The 25,238-nt window shown below is 43.5% G+C and overlaps 1 protein-coding gene across 1 annotated transcript in view; it reads left to right on the top strand.

Annotated features, from left to right (window-relative positions):
* The window catches only part of LOC137436088 (CUB and sushi domain-containing protein 3-like), a 1,358,203-nt gene that overhangs the window by 931,583 nt on the left and 401,382 nt on the right, over nucleotides 1–25,238 (top strand). The window contains exons 31-35 of the mRNA XM_078786463.1: nucleotides 710–826; nucleotides 3,655–3,768; nucleotides 3,857–3,952; nucleotides 9,292–9,495; nucleotides 19,111–19,235. Of these exons, the coding sequence (XP_078642589.1) occupies nucleotides 710–826; nucleotides 3,655–3,768; nucleotides 3,857–3,952; nucleotides 9,292–9,495; nucleotides 19,111–19,235 (656 nt within the window). The remainder of the gene's footprint in view (nucleotides 1–709; nucleotides 827–3,654; nucleotides 3,769–3,856; nucleotides 3,953–9,291; nucleotides 9,496–19,110; nucleotides 19,236–25,238) is intronic.

The following is a 25,238-nucleotide window of genomic DNA, read 5'->3' as shown; positions in this document are numbered from 1 at the left end:
CCCTATTCACCTTGTTGTCCCTATTCACCTTGCTGTCCCTATTCACCTTGCTGTCCCTATTCACCTTGCTGTCCCTATTCACCCCATTTCACGGTAGTTTCTAAAAAGCTACATGAAAATAATTTCTGATTGGACAACCTTCAGGCATCTGTTGGTGCAACCTTCCCTCTAATAATGTTGTGCTCAATTATGCAGCACTTTCCATTAACATGTTGCCAGAACAGCTATTTTCAGATCCTGTCCCTAAACAGAGCCCAAACAAACTATATCCAAGGTGAGTGTGATTCTTGCCTTATAATTCGGGTTTTGTATTTTTTATGACTTCTGCTGAGCCATAATAGTATTGTCCTTTTGTTTTAATAGGGCATATGTGCAAAAAACGACCATACTGCAGAAGGAACATTCCAAAGTGTGCTTACTTTTCTTGTTGCAGACACCTCTTGGCAAGCAATTTATCTTGCTGAGGACCCCAGCGGTTTCACTCAATAAGGATAGCTTGCATTCGGTTCCATAAAACACTTTTAGCATTTCAAAATCACCCCTGGGCTTTGCCTTTGAGGAAATAAAAGCCACCGTGGAAGCCTAAATCAGTCACCGACGACCGGAGACCGGTCGTGTCTTTCTCTTTTACGGCTACCGAGGGATGCTCGAGGAAGAGGAGAAAACCTTTTCTTGTGACATTCAGTGGGTTCTGTGTGTCTTCTGACAGCTCCCTGCGGAGGTAAATCGACTGGCAGCACCGGCGCTGTGTTGTCACCCGGCTTCCCTGGCAATTACAGTGGCGCCCAGCACTGTGCATTCTCCGTTGGCGTTCCTCGCGGCTTTGGTAAGAGACTTTTACTGATCTAAGTCTGACACATCTGATATGTTATTTTTATTTCACGATGGATAACGGAGTAGGCTCGAGAGTGACAACCCTTAAGAAATATCGATGCCATTAAACATCTCAGCAAATGGATATTTATTTATTTTATTTTTTTGTATACAAGATCGAGGCTCGTGTAAGAGCTGACATTTATGACAAAAAACAACAACAAACGGACACATAAGACGAAATAAAGGGAGCGGGAGACGAGATGGGGAGAGAGGCGGAAGCACACAAGTACAACATTTGAGAGCAAGAACATCGGGAGATCTGTGGGAGGGAGAGAGCTTGGGGGGAAGAGGGGTGGAGGGTGGGAGAGGTAAAAAAAAACAAAAAAACACATGGACACAGCGAGGACTTTCAGGAAAGAAGTCGGTATTTCAGGAAAGTGGATCTGGGGTGAATTAACAGGGGTAGAAAAGATCAAGGTTTTCGGAGAGGGGGAAGATAAGAGAATTCAAGTCTCATGAAGGCTCGAAGGAGATTTCCGTTGGAAATATTGCTTGTCAAGAGGGGAAAAAACAATAACAAAAAAACACTCAAATTATCCAGCACATATTAACAAAACAAGCAATGAGTAATTGTAAAATGCATTTATCTATCGGATATCTCTTTGGTCAAGTGGATTCACACTTGTGTGGGTGATGTGATTGATTTCATTTTGAATCCTGGAATCCTGTAAAGTCAGACAGCATCGTTTAGATTGCGTGCACTTACCTTTGAGAGATCTAGTCCGGGTTCAGTCCCAGGCCCGAACTATAAACTGTCGGTTTGTGCTTTGGAGGCAGGGAGTTGCATCACAAAGTCTCGGTTATGATGAATCGGCAAGTTATCGCCAGCATCCTGAACAAATTAAAAATTCCTGTCCAAAACGTGACCTGTCAATTGCCAATCTTGCTCAGCCGGTTTGTGAAAGGACAAAAACTTTCCACAACTGAATATTTTTGTATTATTTATTTATTTATTTGTATACAAAGTCGAGGCTCATTTAAGAGCTAACACATAAAACACAAAAGCATAAAGACAAACAGAAACACACATGAAACAATAATAAAGGGAGGGGGAGACAAGTGGGGAGAGAGAGAGAGACGGAAGCACAACAACAGTGGAGAACAGGGAAATCAGGAGATCTGTGGAAGAGAGAGGGCTGGCTGGGGTGGGGTACATGGGATAAGCAAGATGGACACAACAAGGGAACACAATAAAGTGGGAAAAATTGGGCTCAATAAAGTCAGAATAGTAGTAGTCATAGTAGTAATAATTGTGTATTCATTTCGTTGAGAAGAAAAAGAGGCGAAAAATACAACACAATCCAAAGTGCAAATTTTTGATCTAAAACAGTGCAGCACATTTCAATTCGGAAATGTAATCAATTTCAAATTGTGAACTGAGTCCCAGGAAAAGCAATTTAAAATTTGAAAGTGCAAATAACTCGATGCAAAATCTGAATTACAAAAAAAAAAAAAAAAACACAATTGAAGCAAATTGTTATTTGTGCAATACAAATGTCTGAACAATAATTTTAACAAACGCTGAAACACATTTCACAGAGGGAGCCAAATCAGTCTCAAATAATGTATCAATCAGAGCAAAAACAAAAAACAATTGTCAAGTTGTAATGTAGAAATGGAATAAATAAGAGCCTTGTCAAGGTATTTGTCCAGGTGACGCCTTTCACACAGCCGCTGTGTGGTCCCCTTGTATATTAAAGCAACGTTTAATAAAACAACTTTTAAACATCCGTGCAATGTAAAATGTGACTTCAACTCCTCAACTCACCCCCCCCCCCCCCCCCACCCTCACAAACCCCAAGTCCTCAACCTTCCCCTCCCAACCCCAAACCCAAGTCCTTCCCCTCTTAAGCTTAATGCTTCAATCCACTCTCCACCCCAAGTCCCCATCCCCTCTCCCCACAAATCCTCAACCCAAAAGTTTCAGGTGTCCCCAAAGAAAGAAGTCAAAGTGGCGTTAAATCTGGACTATGTGGGGACCATTCTACGGGTCCACAGAGTCCTGTCCATTTCAAAGGCATCGCCTCAAAAAACAAAAACAGATTTCCTATGATTCCGGACTTTTGAAACACCCTGATATTAGTTGATGTTTGTGTGGACCAACACACCCTCAGGAAATGGTGTGGCTCATTTGAGCAGAATCTAAATTCAAGTTATCAAATAAGCCCATGGTTCAATTAGACACAAACATTTTAAAGTTCAATCTCACAACTGTGGAACTGTGCCTAATGCTGCCTACGCACACCAATCCAGTTTGAAGGTCTTGCAGTACATTTAAAATCAAGGAAGGGCATGACCAGCCAGTTGGAAATGTGCCTGAGGCCCTTCAGGGTGTGCTAGTTGACCCTGTGGTCAGAGATGCACCACAATGCCTGAGAGAAATGCTGTGAATGTTATCTTGAAACCCAATTTGCTGTGGCTGCCCTGCACAGAATCTGCGCATTCTTCAATTGTAATGGTTAGATATGAGAAATTTGTTCCAATTTCATTGTTGAAAAAGCATAAAGAGCTTTCGATTGAAGAGTGTCACTGGGGTATATAAGAATATGTTAGATCTGAGAATGAACGATCCCATGTCAAAGTCGATCTGCATGTGGACCGACTCAGATATACACTCACTCACTGAAACACAGACTGATTGCCAGAGCCTCTCCCTTTCAGACGAGCCTAAAGAAAAACACATTTCTTGAAGTAGAAAAATAAAACTGAAAACAAATCTCCCAACTTGGGAAACCTAGATGCCAGAAAACGATGCATTTTCTCTTTCTCTCTTTGCAGTGATATTTGCTGAGTTTTCCTTCTTCCAGACAGCGCATAAGGACTTCCTTTACATCTATGATGGCCCGTCACAGCGGTCTCCCCTTCTCGGTTCTCTCTCCGGCTCTCTCCGCGGTACGGGGCAATGCAGTCACTCACCAGAACATCTTCTCGTTGATCGCTCAATGATGGTGTACTCACAGTGTTCTGCGTGTGTGCGCAGAGAAGGTGCTGCCACTGACCTCATCCCATCAGATGACGCTTGTCTTTTCACCAAGTAAGGATAGCTCCGCCAAAGGATTCCACTTAGTTTACAAAGGTACGTGTTTCTTAAAGGCGGTTAGCCTTGTGGGCCCCATGACCTAATGGTTCCCTTTTTGAGGCAATGTTTTTTATGGCCGGATGCCCTTCCTGACGCCAACCCTTAGTCGCCTCTTACGATGCGCAGGGATACGGTGTACCTATTCTAAATTGGGGTACACACCAGGATCATTCATCCCAGCAAGCTGGTTCTCAAATTGAAGAAATTTTGTAATTGAAGTGTAATTGAAGTAATTGAAGAAAATCTTATTTCTCAAAGAAACGCAAGTTAAGGAAGCATGTGCATAAAGGGATGAAATTACACTGGGTTAATTAAAAATCCACTTGTTTTACTCTTGCTTGTCATGTTACGAGTTGTTTAAATTGTAATTAACAATGAGAGTGATAGTCTAACAGGTATTAAAATACCTTTACGCACCAAATAAATACATAAGATGCTGGCTTTCATGAATCCCCTTCAGGGATGTTGTTTATAGAGTTGCTAATTTGAAGGAGAAATCTCTCCTTAATGCGTGACAGTTTTCAACTTTCTCTTTGCACGAGTTACAAATACAACAGCTGCACACATATCCAAACACAATATACACACAGATGCACTTGTATGTGAATATAGACATGTGCACCGACAAACACACATGCATCACACCATCTCACTTGGACTCACTGCTTGGACCCACTGATGGTGATTCTGAAACCACGATCCTGGTGAAAGGGGAGAGGAGAGGAGGTGGGTGCAGTGAAGAGAGAGAGAGAGAGAGTGTTGGCGGTGTGACCAGGACGGAGAGACTCATTTGGGAGTGGAGATGAGGCCCGATATGAGGTGCGTGTGGAATGTGGATTGCAAGCCTTCATGCCCTCAAGTCGATGTTCCGAGGCTGTTCGTATCCCTGGAGAACCATGTGGAGCTATGATAGTCAATGGGAGAGTGGAGGACGACGTGGCTGCTAATTTGAGCATGACAGATAAGATGGTCAAGGAGCGGATATGTAGCCCGATAGGAGGCAAATGTGCACTGAAGAACTGTGTGTTCCGGAGGCTATTTTCTAAGGCTGCATGTGTCTCCGGATAATACGAGGAAGACATGGTTGGGAGGGAAGGGCTCGGAAGGGCAGGGAAAAGCACTTCGCCAACAGATGCAGCGGGCATGGAGGCCTGCAGCCCCGAGCAAGACCCCGCAGTTGGTCACGTGTCGGATGTGATGCGTGCAGCTTCGGAAGAAAATTGTGGAGGTGGTGATCAACAAATGCAAGGTTGAGGCGTCAGCATGGAGATTCCATAGGTGAGAAACTTCTTCCAATGTATGGAGGGAAGATGTAGGAATAGCACATATCAGCGTGCTTCTTGCAGCCTCGGACAAATATTGTGCAACCTCCTCTAGTGAAAAGAAAGACCAACTCACGAGGGGGCAGGGATTTGCACCAAGCCAAGAGGCTGTGGAGGTGCTACCTGTCTCAAAAATGAAGCTCACCAAGAGGAACCTACAAACCGAACATTGGAGTAAAGAGGAGGAGGCCATTTACTACTGTAAAGTCTATTCAAGACAGGAACAGTGGCAGATGGTTGGTAGCGGGAGCTAGATTTATGGACCAGCCGTAGAAGACCAGATTGATCATCAGAGCAGAGATGGTGCCCTCTAAAATTTGAAAGAGTTTTATCAATGGCACGTAAATTCTGAAATTAAAAATAAAATTAATGAGATAACAGTGAAGGCCAGAACACAAGCAGAAGAAGATATGAGGAGGATGGGAGCCAAGCGCTTGCCAGGGAGTGCACAGAGTGATGGTGGAAAAGTGGCAGCAAAGGATCGGAAAGTGGCAAGGAAAAGTGGCAGCAAAGGGGCTGTGTGACGAAGCAAGGGTTTGGAATGCGGAGTGTCGCTGGGGACTCAGCGGCCAGAGTCACTGGGGACCCAGTGGCGAAGGTGAGGGGTGACAGAGGGGGAGGAGACGCAGAACCACCATAAAGGGGAGGGGGAACAGACGTGACTTCTAGTCGTCGACCGAGTGAAAACACCAACACAGTTGGAGGGAATGAAAACGAGAATGGTGGATGATAACAGGCAAAAGGACGGGAGGAGGCAGAAGGCTAAAGGAAAGGAGAATGCGGATGTTGAGGACTCGTGACGACTGGAGGAAGAGCTGGCAAACAAAATAGGGGTGGTGAGATGACACCATTCGGGGAAAAACCACAACTCCTGTGTACAAGATAGAAAACGACTTACGGCCAATAATGCTGGTTGGGCGAACCAACAAAGCACTCAAGAGATTTCTACCAAAATCATCCCCATTAAAGGAACTCAACATAGTGAGCTTTTCAGCAGCACTGATCATACAAGAAAAAGTAACAAGGAAACACCATCGCAAGAAGACCACACCAGTCCATACAGACAGAGACCAGGCACCACCATGGAAACGGGGCTAGAGACACAAAGAGAGCAACTGAGAAGAAAATAGGACAAATACAGCAATTTACAAGGGGAAATAAACTATGGCAAAGGCAACAAAGGGAGAAACAAGACAACAAAAAGATTCTCCCACAAACTAGGGAAACAAAATCAAAATGTGTCAAATCATCCTGAGAAAGATAAACTTGAAAATGTATGGAAAGGAATCGATGAGGACCTAAAATAACACAACAAAGAGGCAGATTGGATCCAAAACTTGGAGGAAAAAAACAACAACAACATCCAAATGAAATTCCTCCAGTGATATTTAATGAAGAAGAAACAAAAGATAAAAAACTAGCAAAAATGCCAAACTTTAAAAACTCAGGCCCAGATGGAATTGCAAACTTCTGGTTAAAGAAACCAGATGCTCTACAGTCTACACAATCACTACACTCAAGGATTCAACAGGCTTATCCAAGGGGATGAGACTTTGCATATGTGGCTCACAGTGGGTAACACCTTCCTTAACCCTTTTCACGACAGATTTGAGACCTGGTAGGTCTCCATTCCATCTCCTGAAACCCTCCCACCCACAATAATTATTGACTCGAGACGTTTCAGCTTTTAATTTTTAATTAATTTGTAAAACATTCTTTAAAAAAAAAAATCCATTTTGACATTATGGGATATTATGTGTAGATCAATGTCAAACAATCTAAATTTAATCTATTTTAAATTTAAATTTAGCCTGTACCAAGAAAATGTGAAAACGTCAAGGGGTGTGAATACTTTCTGAAGGCATTATATATATATATACAGTCACATGAAAAAGTAAGTACACCCCATGTAAAGTTTTGACTTTTTCAACATATTTCAACATACAGCGATTTGATCTTCATTTCAACAATATTGATAGTTAAAGGTAATATAATATAACAAATATCATGAAACATTTACATTTTGTAGTCCATTGTATAATTTAAATAAACATAAATGCAAATTTCGCATGTGGAAAAAGTAAGTACACCCCTACATTTATCACTACTTCAAATACCTCCACTTCAAATACCTATCACTGAGTACCAGCTCACTGGTAATTCCCTGTTTGTCGTTAACGGCGGCAAAAAGGGTTGGCGTCAGGAAGGGCATCCGGCCGTAAAACATTGCTTCAAAAAGGGGACCGAAAAAAAAAAAACAACAACCACGGTTCCCGAAAAAGGCCAACCCCCGCCTTGCGGGGAAAAATGGCCTCTAAAGGTGGTTATTATATTTAAATAAATACCTAAAATTAGAATCAGGTGCACCAGCTCAGGTGCAAATGATTAGAACATCGTTAGAGAGGATCTTGGAGGAACCTGTCTTATTTAAACCTAAGACATTTAGTTTGGTTTGCTCTTTGTTGTTGAAGTGCGCGGCATCACCATGCCTAGATCAAAAGAGCTCTCTGAGGCCTTCAGAAAGAAGGTTATAGATGCCTCCGAGTCTGGGAAGGGATTTAAAAAGATCTCCAAACAATTTGAAATCAATCATTCGACTGTCCGGAAGATCATCTACAAGTGGAGAAGATTCCAAACAACTGCCAACTTGTTCAGGCCAGGCCGCCCCAGCAAGTTCAGCCTGAGAGCAGACCGCATGATGCTGAAAGAAGTCTCTAAGAACCCCAGAATGTCATCACGGGACCTACAGGTAGCTCTTGCCACTATTGATGTCAAAGTGCACGAGTCTTCAATTAGAAAGAGGCTGCACAAATTTGATCTACATCTGAGGATGTGCCAGGAGGAAACCTTTGCTGTCCAGAAAGAACATCAGGGCAAGACTAAAGTTTGCAAATGAACACCTCGGCAAAGACCAGCACTTCTGGAACAATGTGCTCTGGACAGATGAGTCAAAGGTAGAGCTATTTGGCCACAGTACCAGAAAACATGTTTGGCGAAAACCAAAGACAGCATTTGACCACAAGAACCTGATACCAACTGTAAAGCATGGTGGTGGAAATATCATGGTTTGGGGCAGCTTTGCTGCATCAGGGCCTGGGCAGCTCACCATCATAGAATCCACTATGAATCCTTCATTGTACCATAGGGTGCTTGAGGATAATGTGAGGCCATCTGTCGGAAAGTTGAAGCTCAACCGAAGGTAGACCTTGCAACATGATAATGACCCTAAACATACCAGTAAATCCACCAAGGAATGGCTGAAAAGAAAGAAATGGAGGGTTCTGGAATGGCCAAGTCAAAGCCCGGATCTAAATCCCATCGAGATGTTGTGGGGGGATTTGAAACGAGCTGTGCATGCAAGAAACCCCTCAAACATCGCACAGCTGAAAGAATTCTGCATGGAGGAGTGGGCAAAAATTTCTCCCAGTCGATGTCAGAGACTGGTAGACAGTTATGAGAAACGCCTACTTGAGTTGTTTCTGCCAAAGGGGGCAATACCACCTATTAGAGCCAAGGGTGTACTTACTTTTTCCACATGCGAAATTTGCATTTATGTTTATTTAAATTATACAATGGACTACAAAATGTAAATGTTTCATGGTATTTGTTATATTATATCACCTTTATCTATCAATATTGTTGAAATGAAGATCAAATCGCTGTATGTTGAAATATGTTGAAGAAGTCAAAACTTTACATGGGGTGTACTTACTTTTTCATGTGACTGTATATATATACACACACACACACACACACACACACACACACACACACACACACACACACATACACACACATACACACACAAGAAGGTGGATACTTTGTGATCTGGGATGGCTCTGTTCCACCTTCTGAAACCTGCATATGGAGATAACAACCCACACCCGCACGTTTATTTTCGTACCTCAGGGGCAACCTACACATGTTCAAATGTGCATAGACCCCTTGCCTTAAAGATGTACTAAGCAAGCACACACTGTGCTTTTTCCTTTCACAACCATGTCCCTTCTTCAGCCGTGCCAAAGTCAAGTGCAAGCGAATGCACACCCATCACAGCACCACGTCATGGCCGTAAGATTGGCTCGGGCCTAGCCGTTGGCACGACTCTTGGGTTCCATTGTGACCCGGGCTACAAGCTCAAGGGTGCAAAATCTGTCCGCTGCATCACCATGGCAAATGCACTCGCACGCTGGAACGACTCCATGCCATCCTGCTCTGGTGAGTCCACCTTATTGTTCCCTCATGAACAGAACTCCGGTCACGTGCGGTTGATTAGTGAACAATTTCAATCGCTACTCATTGGTACATTTTCACAAAAATCGTTTATTTTAGAAAATCGTGCAAAAATAATTTCTCAAAACCAAAATTTTACACAAAAAGCTTAACAATAAAAATTAACGAAGCAATTACAAATACATTTATTGTTACTATGTTGGGTTTTATTGCCAAAAATCAAACTTACATTGTCCAACCAACCCTGAAGAAGAGATGCTTGGTGAGATAATGTAATTGAAGTGATTAATTTACACAACTGTAAATACTTTGGTTGCAAATTTATTTTACTCACAGAGTAGTTAGTATAATTGGAATAATTTGCTGCCAAGAGCAGTAGATTGGTGGACTAGTGACCACATCAAAAGTTAATGACACAGATACAATTTGCACTAATACAAAGATATCAAATGAGGAAATTTAAGATAATGAAATAAAGTTGTGTTTTTGTGTGTACACATATATCTTATCAGTTAATCTTTACTTCATTATACATATCTGTGCGAAGTTTGAATTAGATCCCTTTAGCCGTTCTCAAGTTTTCGACCTATTACAGACTTTGACATTTGACCTCTTGACCCAAAATTATAATCAGTTAATCTTTACTTCATTATACATATCTGTGCGAAGTTTGAATTAGATCCCTTTAGCCGTTCTCAAGTTTTCGACCTATTACAGACTTTGACATTTGACCTCTTGACCCCAAATTATAATCAGTTAATCTTTACTTCATTATACAAGCCTGGTGTTGGCTTAGCGGTTAGGGTGCCGGCTTGGGATCCTAGGATCCTGTATTCGAATCCCGGTCATCGCTGAATTAACACCAGGGGGTTGACTCAGCCTGTCATCCTTCTGAGGTCGGCAAATTGAGTACCAGTTCACTGGTAATTCCCTGTGTGTCGCAAGAGGGGACTAACAGGGTTGGCGGCAGGAAGGGCATCCGGCCATAAAACATTGCTTCACAAAGGGGTCCAAGGTGCCCGAAAAAGGCCAACCCCTGCTCTGCGGAGATAAAATGGCCTCTAAAGGTGGTTCTTCTTCACATCATTATACATTGCTGTACCAAGTTTGACTAAGATCAATTCAGGCGTTCTCAAGTTATCGCGGTACCGAAAACCTATCACAGACGGACGGATGGATGGACAACCTGAAAACATAATGCCTTCGGTGACTTTAGTAAGGGAAACATATGAAAATCTGTTAACTAAATTGTTACCAAAAAATTTCTTCACCAATATGTTTGTAAAGGTGTGTAATAACATGTGTTAAAATGTTGAAGGTCAACTCCCGTGGGAAACCCAGAAAAAAAGCTGTTGAATTCGGGTACCGAAAAATTATTTTCGAGAATTTTTATTTTTTTAAATCGGCCCTTAAGTAACTTATGAGGGGTCAAATAAGGGTTTTTCATGATTCTGAGTTGATTGTTAACATTTATATTTCACCACAGACACTCCTTTGTGGAAAAATAATTTCAAAATATATCTCATTTTCTACTTTGCAGGACATGGAGTCTAGCAATATGGATGAAGACGTTACTCCACCTGTGCTCAATTGCTTCATCTGTGCACGCTCGGATACACCAGCTGAAAGGCTCATACAGGCAACTCCAAAGGGATACTCAACTTTATTGAAACAAGCAGAAACTGTCGAAAATGTTACTGTTGTGGAACGTATGAAGGAGGCTCAAAAGGAAGGAAAACTGAGGTACCACCAGAAGTGTAAAAATGATCTGTACAACAACTTTGTTGCAACCACCAAGAAGTCAGCTCAAGCATCAAAGGCAGAGAAAGAGTCATCAAAGTTGAAGAGAAGACGCACTACTTGTGAGTTCAGTTCATCAACTGGCTGCAGTTCTCGAAGATCACAGTCAGTTGACCTCCTGTATAAGGATGTATGCATTCTTTGCAACCAACCAGCCCAGCTCTACAAAAATAATCCAGCACAAGCTAGAAAGAAATACAGAGTGCCAGATAATTTGACTGCAGATACACTGAAGGCAAGCTTGCTGAAGACAGCACGGAGTCGCGGGGATGACTGGGGCACTGAAGTCACTGGACGCCTGGAAGGGATCAACGACTTGGTAGCAGAAGAAACACTGTACCATTTGCGATGCAAACTTATGTTTGCGAGAGGTGACAGTTTGTCCAAGACTGATGAGGAAGGAAAAAGGAAGAGAGGACAGAGGAGTATTGATGAGGAGCGAGAGGCAGTTTTTATTGAATTCTGCGAATGGTTAGACTCAGAATTAGAGCATGGGGTAATGAACATGGACCAAGTCCATGAAAAGCTGCAGGAGTTTGATCAGTCACCAGAGAAGAGCCTTTCTTATTCAAAGCATTGGCTAAAGATAAAACTTCTAGAGAAATACGAAGACACCTTGTATTTCACAACACAGGAAAGAAGGGCAGATGTACTCTGTCTCAAAGATGGCACCGACAATATTCTGCGAGAGCATCATGCTAATCTTGACCATGGAGATGAGAAGACTCAGATCATAAAGACGGCACTCAAGTTCATATCCAATGATATTGCCTTGATTGATTTAGGTCTAAAGTCATACCCCACCACACACAGTATGACTGACATCGATAGTCAGCTGACACTTGTTCCTGCAAGCCTTCAGATGTTCTTGAGACCGATTGTCAAGACAGACGAAAGAGTTGCCGTTTGGGGGCAGAATTTTATTAAGGCCTGTCGACCTCGGTCTGGAGTATTGCCACACCAAATGGGGCTTGCCATACAACTTGATCATAGATTTGGGTCAAAATGGATGCTCAACAAGTTCCACCGGCTGGGATACACTGAGTCTTACACGGAGACACAAAACTACAAATACTGCTTCCTTAATAGTAGGAGTGGAGATGATGTTCCAGATACTTCTGGCACTCTTGACACCATTGTGGAGGAAACCGATGAACAGATCAATGATGAGGTTGCGGTTGATGCTGCGCTTGAGGATCAATCAGTGATGACAGCCAAAGTGCCAGCCAGTGAAAGTGAATTGTCAAGTAATGATCAGCTGGTCTTTATGGAGGTTGGGGAAACAAACAATGCAGTCACTCAGTTTGTTGGAGACAATATAGATTTAAACATTGTCTCTATTCACGGAAACACTCCCTTTCACTCAATGGGTTGGATCGAAGTCACCTCTCCGGCACCACCTTTGCCAGATCCACAGACAACAGCAGCTTTCCCCCGGGTGAAGTTGAAGGCACTCGACAAAGCTAAGATCCTGAGAGGAACTGAAGTAAAGATTATTCCATTTACGAACAGGAAACAGATAGGAACGAACGCGATCATGTTTCTCCCCCTCGCTGAGCTTTCCTCCTCCCTGGCTCATGATCAGCCACTCCTCACTCCAGGTGACACACTCTGGGCAGCGGGGTGGGTGATCAAAGCCAACGATCCTGAGTTCCCACACTCCAACTGGAATGGCTGGATGAAGAGAATCCATGCTAATGATGCAAAGCAGAGCACACAGATCGAGTTCCTCCCAGTTATTGAAGGAGACCCTAATGACCTCAACACCATCTTCACCACTCTGAAAGAGTGCATACGGCGCGCTGGGGTCGCTATAGTGACCTTTGATCTTCCGATTTGGCTGAAGGCTGTGAATATAATAAAGCAGGCAAATCTACCCGTCATTCCAAGGTTGGGTGGTTTTCACCTGCTGAAGTCTTATCTTGGATCAATGGGTAACATCATGGAAGATTCTGGACTACTAGATGTGATCCAGTTGATCTATCCTGGAAGTACGACAGCCAAACTTCTGTCCTACCTGCAGACCCGGGACTGGATCCTTCTACAGAGCATGTCTCTGAACCCCAGTGACTATGGATGGACAATAGGTGTGCATGGGTATGAGCCAGTTCCAACACTGGACCCCACGGCTCCTGAGGAGCTATTGCAGTTCACGAGCTGTAATTGTCATGGAGATTGCAGCAACCGGCGATGCAGCTGCAAGAAGAATGGGGTCACGTGCATCACGGCCTGTGGAGTCTGTAATGGCATTACATGCAGAAACTGCAGTCATGATGTTGTTGAGTCTGAAGAAGACATAGACAATGACTGTTGAAACTTCTGACATTGTGAATGAGAAATAACTCTTGAGTATTATATATGTATGTGAAATAAAAGCTACTTTGTGTGTAAATGTAAAAGTGAAAATATAAATGTTAACAATCAACTCAGAATCATGAAAAACCCTTATTTGACCCCTCATAAGTTACTTAAGGGCCGATTTAAAAAAATAAAAATTCTCGAAAATAATTTTTCGGTACCCGAATTCAACAGCTTTTTTTCTGGGTTTCCCACGGGAGTTGAACTTCAACATTTTAACACATGTTATTACACACCTTTACAAACATATTGGTGAAGAAATTTTTTGGTAACAATTTAGTTAACAGATTTGTGAAATATCTCATAAAATGCCCTTACTACTTCTTCGACGGAGGCATAACAACGGTGTGTGTGTGTGTGTGTGTGTGTGTGTGTGTGTGTGTGTGTGTGTGTGTGTGTGTGTGTGTGTGTGTGTGTGTGTGTGTGTGTGTGTGTGTGTGTGCGCGTGCGTGTGTTCCTGTTCGCATTCGCCTTCGCGTGTGTTTGCGTATAAATGATTATAATTGATTATTGAGCCAGATGATTCTTATTATATTGTTACATGGAAGGGGGAATCCATAGTTAGACCATGGTAAGTGTTTCGTATGTACGGAGGACAATCTATTTTACGTATGTACGGAAAAATCCATTTTTGTTTTTAGCGTATTGTTACCCTTTCCCCTGTTTATTTATAAATACCCCCCTCAAAACGTAGGAAACGTGTTACAGCTATCTGTTTCCTTGTCCATTTCCCGCCATTAATTCGGCCCAATTGAAGTTCCTTGGTGGACAGTAAAGTGTTAGAATTAATTAAACTAGCAACGGTACCCGCCCTATGGGCGGGGCTTCAATTGGGAGGCCCAAATGAAAAGGCAAACTATCAGAAATTGAAGGCTTTTTAATTTTAAACGATTCATATAAACATCCATTGAATCATATCACATGTAAATCATCAAAATCTAAACAGTACATGGCGCCTATTTTGAAAAAATATTGAATTCTGCAAAACGGAAGCGGCCGCTGCATGTCTTTCTCAGTCACACGTTTATGTGTGAAGAGTGCGCGCCGAATCTGTAACACGGAAGCGGCCGCTACACCTGTTTCTCAGTCACACGTTCATGTGTGAAGAGTGCGCGCCGAATCTGTAACACGGAAGCGGCCGCTACACCTGTTTCTCAGTCGCTTTGCACACGCTACCATGTTACTTCAGAGCCGCACGTTTATATAGGAAGACTTCGTCAGGAGTCGATCTACTCTCTCCTTGTACGTAGAATAAACAGTATTTGTAGAATTTCAACAAAAGTCACATCACTGTTCATATCGGTCAATATTATTCCATCGTGTTTGGAAAAACTGGAAAATTGGAAAAATTGGAAAAACGATACAGCCTATTTTACTCCCAGGGGTCCCAGGAATACCCACCCAAAATATCGTTGCGATCGGTTGAGCCGTTTTTGCGGTACCTTCGAACGGACGGACGGACATTTGATGAATTATAGTAAGATAAACAGAAAAAGCAATAATGAAAAATCGTTTGGCCATTTGTCGAGTCTAACTGGTCGCTGAGGTTCTTGTTTTAATGGGAGCTTCAGACGTGACAATATTATGCAGGTGATGATTGTTGATTTTATTTGAGCCAGTTGATTGACCAAGCAATTTTTGGCATTCGCTTAGAAGTTACTGAAGCTTTTACTTTAGGTGTAATGTACAACTATTTAAGCCGTTGATGTTCAATAAATGATTACAATTCATGCGTGGAACAGCTTTATGGGGTGGGGGAGTGTGTGGGGGATGATGTGTGGGTTTATGTTAGATTGGATAATATAGACATCACCATTGTGTCGAAGAAAGGTGTGTAATTAATGTGGAGACATTCTGAAGGCAAGATGGGCAGAATTGCCTTTCTTGGCATTTCTTTCTTTGCATATCAGTGTACGTCGTTGTATGTAAATGCGACACTTCTCGTGCACTGCATTTTTGTGTATTTACTCAGGATATCATTTATTTACCTACTTTTAGGTTCAGGATGGACTTCTTTGGATTCAGTAATGGTTTTTTTGCGTTCAAACCACAAAATATAATGAGACTCGGGTGATAGCCTCCACAAATATTCTTGGAAAAGTTTAGTTTTGGTGGGTTCTTTTTCCACACCTTTTTTTTTTTTTTTTGTATACAAGATCGAGGCTCGTGAAAGAGCGAACATTTATCACACAGAAAGACAAACCGACAAACCGACACATAAAACAAATAACATCGGGAGCGGTAGACAATATGGGGAGAGAGGGGGAAGGACACAAACACAACATTTGAGAGCAGGAACCGAGAGACATGGAGGCATCGAGAGATCTGTGGGAGGGAGAGGGCTTTGGGGGGGAGGCATGGGAAAGGGGGTGGGAGAGGCATAAAACATATGGACACTGCCAGGACTACCAGGAAAGAAGTTGGAATTACAAACAAGGTGGATCTGGGGTGAATTAGTGGGGGTAGAAAAGATCAAGGTTTTGGATGGGGGAAGATAAGAGATGGTGGTGAACAGCTGTTTTAAAGACCTGGAGGGAGGAGTGGGATTGAAGGGAGTGTGGGAGTTTGTTCCAGAGGTGGGAGAAAAGAGGAATGAAGGAGTGAAGGTGAGCAGAGAGCCGAGATTTCGGCAGTTTAACCATCAGAGGCTTGCTGGCAGATCTTGTGCGACCTGTAGGAATATTTGGGGGACAGAGCACAGAGAGAGCTGGGGGAGCAAGGCCGGAGAGGAGTCGGTAGAAGACAGAAAGACCACCTACCTGCCTGCGGTGAGTGAGTGAAAGGCCCTCAGAGATAGCTTCATCGCGGGAGATTCCAATGATTCTGAAAGCTTTGGTTTCAACAGCGTGAAGCCGAGCTAGGTGTGAGGCAGGAGCACCAGCCCATAGGGGAGAACAGTATTCCATTGAGCTGCGGATGAAAGCCTTGTATGTGGTGAGGAGCTCAGGTGTGCCTAGGAAGGACTTCGCACGACGGAGGATGCCCAGTCGGCGACTGGCTTTGCAGGCCAGCTTGGAAATGTGGTTTTCCCAAGAAAGATCATGGCAGATAGTGAGACCCAAAAGCTTGAGCGACAGAACTTCTTGGAGAGGATTGTTGAGAAAGTAGATGGGAGGGTTGTCCAGTCGATCTTTTCGGAGAGACATAGTAAGAGTGTGAGATTTGTCAGGATTGAAAGACATGTTCCACTTGTTTGACCAGTCTGTGATTTTGTCCAGGTCTTCAGAGAGTGAGGAGGCTGCAGACTGCCGATCTGAGGGAAGAGGAATGGAGCGGCAGAGAGTGGAGTCATCAGCAAAGAGATAGAGAGGATTTTCCAGAGAGTCGGAGAGATCATTGATAAAGACCAGAAAAAGCACAGGGCCCAGCACACTGCCTTGGGGAACTCCAGCCTGAACAGGAAGGGGAGATGAGAGAAATCCATTCAGGGCCACACGTTGACTACGACCAGAGAGGAAGTCCGCAAGCCATGCATGGAGATTTCCATGGATACCATAGGAGTAGAGTTTGGTGAGCAGAGCTGGGTGCCAGACCGTATCGAAGGCACGTGATATGTCAAGGGAGACAGCTCTGATTTCCTGTTTGGCATTGAGGACCTCCATCCATTGTTGAGACAGGAGAAGCAGCATGTCCAGAGTAGAGTGACCTGGTCTGAATCCAAATTGATGATCAGAGATCAAGCCATTGGAGAAGAGGAAAGATTTCATGTCCGAAGCAATGATGGATTCCATGACTTTGCTGATAATTGGGAGCAGGCTGATTGGTCTGTAGTTAAAAGGATCTGTTTTTGCACCTTTTTTGTGTAAAGCGGTAATGTTTGCTGATTTCCAGGATGCTGGCAGATGACCTTGAGCAAAAGATAGGGTGAAAAGAACAGAGAGAGGGTGAGATAGAGCGGCAGAGCAGGATTTTAGGACCCGTGGGCTGATGCCATCTGGTCCAGTTGCAGAATCAGAGTCAAGGTTAGACAAAAACTCCTCCACCTTGTCAGGAGAGAAGGACACATGTCGTTGGAGGTATTGACTTCTATAGGGTTGGTTTTCTAAGGCTTATATCAAAATATTAACTTATATCAAATAAGTCTTTTAAGGTGAAAGCGCGATGACGTCACGCGGCCTTGCCTAGATGTAGGCCGCACCTCATTTTGTCGAATAAAGTGGTATTCGGGTGGTTCCGGTATTTGGGACCGCAAGGACGGAAAGTGCAGGTACGGGGTGCCAGGCACTCCCCAGCCGGCCCGCTCTGAAGGTTCGGATCGGGACACCGGGATTAATTCCGGTCGCCCGGTCGGCCCGGAGGTGGGGGTGCGGGGCCTGTCACGGAACGTCAAAACAAATGGCCTGCCGGGGCCGCCCAAAAGTCGGGCGTGAGGGGCGCGTCCACTAATGGAACGCCTCTCGCTTCCCAGATCGAGGGCCACGTGGTCAGGAGAACCTCGTCCCTTCTGGTTGCCTTGCCGTCCCACCGTGAGCGCTGGTCAGGGTGCACTTCAAACTAAGCTTAAGTGTCAAGCGTTAAGTTCCTCCTTGCCCTCGCAAGGGAAAGGCTAGGGTCAAGCTCTTCCAAATTTCCAAACACTAGAAATCAGACGTCTCAAATTAATTAATTAATTTGTTAATACATCTCAGTCGCCCGCGACCTCTCCAGCGCGGGCGTCGAACCAGTCCATTTCCGGTGCGACCGGGCCGAGTATCGGCCCGGCCGTGGCCGAAGCCGTTGATTCCGCCGTAGCACGCTAACGCGTAGGCTCGTGCATCCCTGGTCCGCCGGGGCTCCGCGGGTGTCCGACCGTGCCCAGCACCGCTATTCTCTCAAACTTCCGGGAGTAGGTGCTGGTGCCCGGGGACGGAGTTCGCTGTCTAAACATGGTAGCGCTAGGCCAGTGGGACCGCCGGGACCCACGTGCACTCACACGTTGTTCTGCGCGTGGGCGGCAGTATCAGACCGGGGCGCCCAAACGCTCCCCGGCTAAAGTTCATCCTGGAAGCGCCCACATTGTGCGGACAAACCCCACCAAGTCGAGGGCCACGTGGTCAGGAGAACCTCGTCCCTTCTGGTCACACTGTGCCTATCGGCCGGCCTCGAAGACCGAAATTGTGACTATGTCACCTTTGTTTACTTTCACCTGTGACTATGTTTACTTTTGAAAGAGAAGGTGCCACATGAAGGTATCATGGGTATCAAATGCTATTGCAGTTTTGTACTGTATAAATAAACCTTCATCGTAAAGGGTAGGGTTGGCTTTTCACTTTGGCTTTTTCACCATTTCAGTGGCTTTTCATAGATAATTCAGTTGGTTTTAGTAGTTGGCATTGGAGGCATAAAGGAATGTCACAACTCAATTTGTTATGATTTCATATCTGTTTCTGATAACACCAATTGACATTTCATTTTGCAAGACAGCTGCACAAATATAATGCCGATTATGTTGTATCCTGGCAGTACCCTGTGGTGGAAATCTGACAGATATTTCGGGGACCATACTCTCTCCGGGATTTCCAGGGAGTTACGACAACAACCTTAGCTGTGTGTGGCGTATCACCCTGCCTGAAGGTGACGGCGTTCAGGTTTGCTCTGATTCCCCTCACTGCCTGAGGAACTCCCTTCTCTATATGTGTGTATCTCTGCTGGCAATTGCATTCACATTAATGTTGAGGCAAGTGTTGACAATATATGTGTGACAACTTTAATGAAGACAACTTAGAAAAATCAAGCCTGGATGCCAGACTGTGTCAAATGCTTGACACATCCCCAGAAAGATAACCCTGGTCTCTTGTTTGAGATTTGAAGCCTCAACTCTTTGTTTTCAGAGCAAAAGTGACATGTTTAGGTTGGAGTGACTGGTTCAGCAACCAAACTGAAGGTCCGAGATAAGTACATTGGAGAAAAAGAAGGATTTGATCGCAATTGCGATGATTGATTCCACGACTCTGCTTCTCATCTATACTATCAGAGAGATGTTTGTCTGTCTGTGTGTATGTATGTGTCGCCATTTTTCTCAGAGATGGCCAAACGGATCTTCGTCAAACTTGCAGAGGTTCATCAATGAGTGCTCGGGGGGGAGGGGGGGGGGGTGTTTTAGGCAAAAAATAATCTGATAAAAAGTCGGATTTTTAATGAGTTTTTCTTTTAATTGCTCTATAATGGGTTTTGGGAAGTGTGTGGGGACCCCATTTCTTAGTGGGCGTAGGGAAGTGTTTTATTCCCCCCCCCCCCCCAAAATAGACCAGGCAACTACAGGCAACATCATGTACCCTTGCTAGTTAAGAATAACACACACGTTCAAAGTCATCATCACACATTAACATATTTACGCACAATTTAAATTGTTTTAAAATTTTGAAAAAAAAAAGTTGGATTTTTACTCCTACCAGGGAGTAATGCATTCGATCGTGTGTGTGTGTGTGTGTGTGTGTGTGTGTGTGTGTGTGTGTGTGTGTGTGTGTGTGTGTGTGCGTGCGTATGTGTGTTAGTGTGTTTGTGAACAAGATATCTGGAAAAGTTCTGAACGGATTTGGATGAAAGTTGGTGGGATGATTGCCCTTGGGATAAGGAAGAATTGATTAGTTTTTGGTAAAGCTCAGGATATTATTCCGGATCCAGGAATTTTTTGAAGGATTTTTTTACCATTGGAAGATAGGGCTCAGCAGCGGCCACCCACGGCGGTAGTATGCGCTCTACTGAGTGGCGTTCTAGTTTGGGGATGTTTTTTTAAACCGCACTATGTGAAATATTAACTGATTCCTGGTCCCATTCCTAAGTGAGTGTAGGGAAGTGTCTTCAGCCCCCACAAAAAGAGGGAAACTAGAACGCCACTCAGTGGAGCTCATACTCCCCCCGTGGGTGGCCGCTGCTGAGCCCTATCTTCCAATGGTAAAAAAATCCTTCAAGAAATTCCTGGATCCCGAATAATATCCTGAGCTTCACCAAAAACTACTCAATTCTTCCTTATCCCAAGGGCAATCATCCCACCAACTTTCATCCAAATCCGTTCAGAACTTTTCCAGATATGTTGTTCACAAACACACGAACATACGAACACACATATGCACACACACACACGGACGGACACGATTGAATGCATTACTCCCTGGCGGGAGTAAAAACAAATGATTTTCTCTGCAGCCGCTTGTCCAATCGGTACAAAACTTTAAACATAGGAGGGACTCCCAATGGAGAATATTTTTTTGCTGACGCTGACGTCGTAAGTCACATGGTATGGCAGTCATGTTGGATTAAAGGAAAAGAATTGGACGTCATTTTCTCCGAAACATTTCAATTGTAAAATTGAAACTTGCCATATGTCATCAACTCCTGATGGTGTATAGAGGTTGATAACAATGATGTCATCGTTGAAGTGGTGATATAATCATAATTGGTTTGAAATTCTTATCTGAAAAATCTGAAACTTCATATGTCTGATCTAAGACCTGATGTGAGTGAAGAATTACATTTATGACATTCATAACCCATGCCAATAAACTATGTGACATAATAGGGTGCTTGGTGGTGCGGGTATATGGACCATAATAGCAGTGGGCCATGAAACAGACTTGGCATTTAATATGGAATATTTTTTTTTTTCTTGACTTGGGTTTACTTTCTGAACTCAGTATATCAATCTGGTGAGTTTATTTTACCCTTCGGTGATGTCTTTGTTGAAAGAACCATGTCACTGATTGTCTTTCGCAGCAAGAAGTCAATAACAGGATTATATCACAGGTGGCGTGACAAAATGTAAGGACAGGTACATTTGATGATTGGCTTCACAATCGGGTATATAAGGGTTGTTGCGTTCTGTATTAGTGGAAAACAACTGCTGCACGTCTACAAAAGTTATTGCCGCTTCCTCTGGAGATGGTGCGTCAACTTGACAATGCTGTTTGGCATGGAGTGGTGGTTTTACGAAATTCTGGCATGAAACAGCGTGCTATTGCTCGGCAGCATGGCATCACTCAAGGTCAGGTGTCAAAGATCCTGAAACGAAATGCTCAGCGGGGTGTCCCTACTCCAATACCGAGGCCAGGACGTCCACGCAGTACCACAAGGAGAGATGATCGCCAGCTGCACCGGTTAGTCTGCAATGGCTGTACCAAGTCAGCTAACCGGCTTAGGGCTGAGTGGCAGCAACTGTCAAATGTGCCTGTATCCAGAAGGCTAGTCAACCAACGACTGGTTCAAGCAGGCTATCGTGCCAGGCGTCCCCTGAGAAAGCCACGCCTGACCAGACAACACAGCCAGCGCCGATTGCAGTGGGCCAGAGAGCACCGTCAATGGCAGCCAGAACACTGGAATCACATGACCTTCAGTGACGAGTCTAGATTTCTGGTCTATCGTCAAGATGGCCACGTCTGAGTGCGCAGACAAGTGCATGAAGCCCACAACGAAGATTGTAGAGTGCCAAGAGTCCAAGCTGGAGGTGGTGGGGTGACCGTTTGGGCTGCTTTTCATGCAGGGGGCAAAACTGACCTGGTTGTTCTGAATGGAAACCTGAACCAGTTCAAGTACAGGGTCATTCTGGAAGAAACATTGCTTCCATTTGCTCATGCAGCCTTTCGAGGAAACTTTCTCTTCCAAGATGACAATGCACGGCCTCATCGTGCTCACATGATCGAACACTTTCTTTCTGACCGTGGTGTGGAGCATATGGAGTGGCCTGCCATGTCCCCGGATATGAATCCGATAGAGAACTTGTGGGCAGAATTAACGCGTCAAATCGACAACTTGGAACAGCAGCCCACCTCTGTGCGTAAATTGCAGCAGACTATTGCCACTGCATGGCAAGCGATTCCTGACCAAACCTTGGCAAATCTCGTGAACAGCATGCCTCGATGTGTACCTGCTCTCCTGAATGCTCGTGGGGGTTACCCGAAGTACTGAACTGTAATTTTACTGTCCGTAATCCCAGTCATAATTTAGCTTTTGTTTTTGTTGAAAAAAAAATTGGCTAATGTGCAAAATAAAGAGATACTTCTGGAAAACGTAGAGAAGTTTAACACAGTACCATCCGTGAATTGAGTTCGATATCAGTTTACATCACTTTCAAGGATCAATTTATTTGTTTCGAAATGTCAAATGTGGTTTTTGTTTCTTTTAAAGGTCACATTAACAAAATCTAGAATAATTTCAACATAATTCCAATGAACTTTTGGTTCTAAGTCATCTTGAAAAGTAAGTTCACCACCACAAAAAAAAAATTCCATATTAAATGCCAAGTCTGTAGTAGCGTGTTCAGTTTACGATGGTATTTTTGTTCAGAAAGAACAAGCGAGGCGAGACTATGCGCTCTACAAGTGCCATTATAGTTTGCTTGTGTGTTTGTTTTTTAGACTTCTCTGCATGCCTAAACAGCTGAATAGAATGAGTTGAAAACTGATAGTTGTACTCAGGGTGTTCCCATGAGGGTTTTAGGAGGTTTAGAAACACCCCTGGGGTTTCAATGTGGGGAAAAGACCCCAATTTCCTCAATGTAAATGCATCGTATTGCACTGCCTAGTGAGAGTGGGTGTCATTGAGCATGACCATCTAGACCAAGGACATTACCTAGGCCCCTGTTTGTATTCCCAACCAGCCTGACCTGTCCGGTCTGTACATAATTATTGAAGTTCCCGGAAAGTGCTCACTTGCTGGAGCCCTAATGGACATATAACTGTAGTCATATGTGACCATCTACAAATTGTGTATGCATCTCGACATCATCGAAGTGGGGGAATTAACTTGTCCATAATGATGGGATATTTGCTATTATGTATTTGAGGTATTTTCATGCCTTTTTGCAACGCAGTGTTGTTGGTGACTTTTAAGTATTTCTAGGGTAAATGATAGGCAGAACAGTTTACAAAGAGGATAGACAAGTGTGGCAGAGCGGATTTCTAAGTCACAGACACCTATGCTGTCCAAGCCCATCGCAGAATTGTAGTCTTGGGTTATCAGAAAGCTCCCCACCTTTTCAGGTGAAAAAGACAGTGTCCATGCGCAGTTGGGTATGAGAGGGCAGGGTAGGTACAAGGATCGAAGGGTTGGATATGCAACATTTGGAAGCAAATCCAGAATTTACACATTCGGCTTTCTCATAAGCAGACTTGGCTTTAGTGCCATTTGAAGTGAGGGAAGAGATGGATGGGGAGCATCCTGTGAGCAGTCATGACCCCACGGCATGTGACAATATCGAAAAATGTTCAAATTAAATAAAACGTTTGTGTTTCTTAGAATATTGTGAGTAGTTTTATTGGTAGAATATTTCGGATGCCCCTTATGAAAAACGATGGTCAGCAAAGGAAAACTTATGTTTTCAGGATGAGTCTGAAGACGTCTCATATTATAAATCAAAACTTCATTTTCTAATATTTTCTAATATTTTCTAATATGTATATATTTGCTGCTTAAGAAAATAACAGCGGAATAGCTCATACGTAGCGTTTGAGATGTCGTCTATGGTTTTCTTTCCAGAACTGACTGTAAACTGTTAGCTTTGTGTTGCATCAAAGAGTGCATCGTCTTTTGGATGGATGTTAATCAAAATGTCCCATCCGCTAACATTTGCTATTCGATAATAAAGAGCCCATGCTCTCTTTCAAAAATTGACCCGGTTCCCTGGCCAAGTTCCAAATCCCTGCCATAACTATACTTGGGAAGAGCAATGGCAGACCTCCCAGTGTTTTGTGTGCCTTCAGGTTGCTTCAGAAGTACCGATGCTCGTAAAAGATTATGGACATTGGATTGGATTCTTGATTTGGTGTGATGAATCTGCAATCGCAGAATGGTGTTCAGTTTTGTGCACCACATCTGAGGAACAACATAGCAGAAGGGGTCCTTATGTTGTCAGTTGATTTCTAAATATTAGAGGTGATCTGAGAACAGTTTTCGAATCTTCTCGATGTGTATAATCCAAATTTACATGTTGCCACTTCTGAATATTTTGGAAACCTTAGTTTAGGTGCCCATTTTAAACACATGGTGTATAATCTAAACACACATTTAAACCATCACAATTATCTGTCTGTCTGACCATGATACATTTGGTCATTACTTATCCAATCTTAATCAAACTGGCCAATAGGGTCTAGGGGTCACATGACAGATTGTAGCGACTTCATTTGCCCTCCTCCTTAAGTACTTAGGCAGTTAAGACCGAAAAATAGGGCGTATCTTCATTTTTTCAGGAAAGCACCAAATTTGGCACAGATGTAGTATGGACCTATACAATTGTTTTCCTGAGGGGCACCCAAAAATTCAGAACCCCTGGTGGCCGCCATATTGAATTTCAACATGACCGCCCTCTGTGACCTATTTCCCTCAATAACTTCTATACTATGAGCGATAACACCACAGTTCCAGTGTCTTACCCCATGTTTTCATGGTCTCTGAATCCAATGGGATCAATTGCATAAAGATTGGCATCCATCATCTTTAATTTCAAGATGGCCACCATGGTGTTTCCATTTTCCTTGAATATCTCATAGTATTTTAGGTAAAATTTCAATTCCAAGTGATACACATTGTTTTATTGGTCTCTGATAACAATGGAATGGTATTAATTAATCAAAGTTATACACAGTTGCAGTTTTAAC

Source organism: Myxine glutinosa, chromosome 11, assembly GCF_964187855.1.
Source record: "Myxine glutinosa chromosome 11, kmMyxGlut1.1, whole genome shotgun sequence".
Classification (NCBI taxonomy): Eukaryota; Metazoa; Chordata; class Myxini; order Myxiniformes; family Myxinidae; genus Myxine; species Myxine glutinosa.
This window is presented reverse-complemented; position numbering and strand designations above follow the sequence as displayed.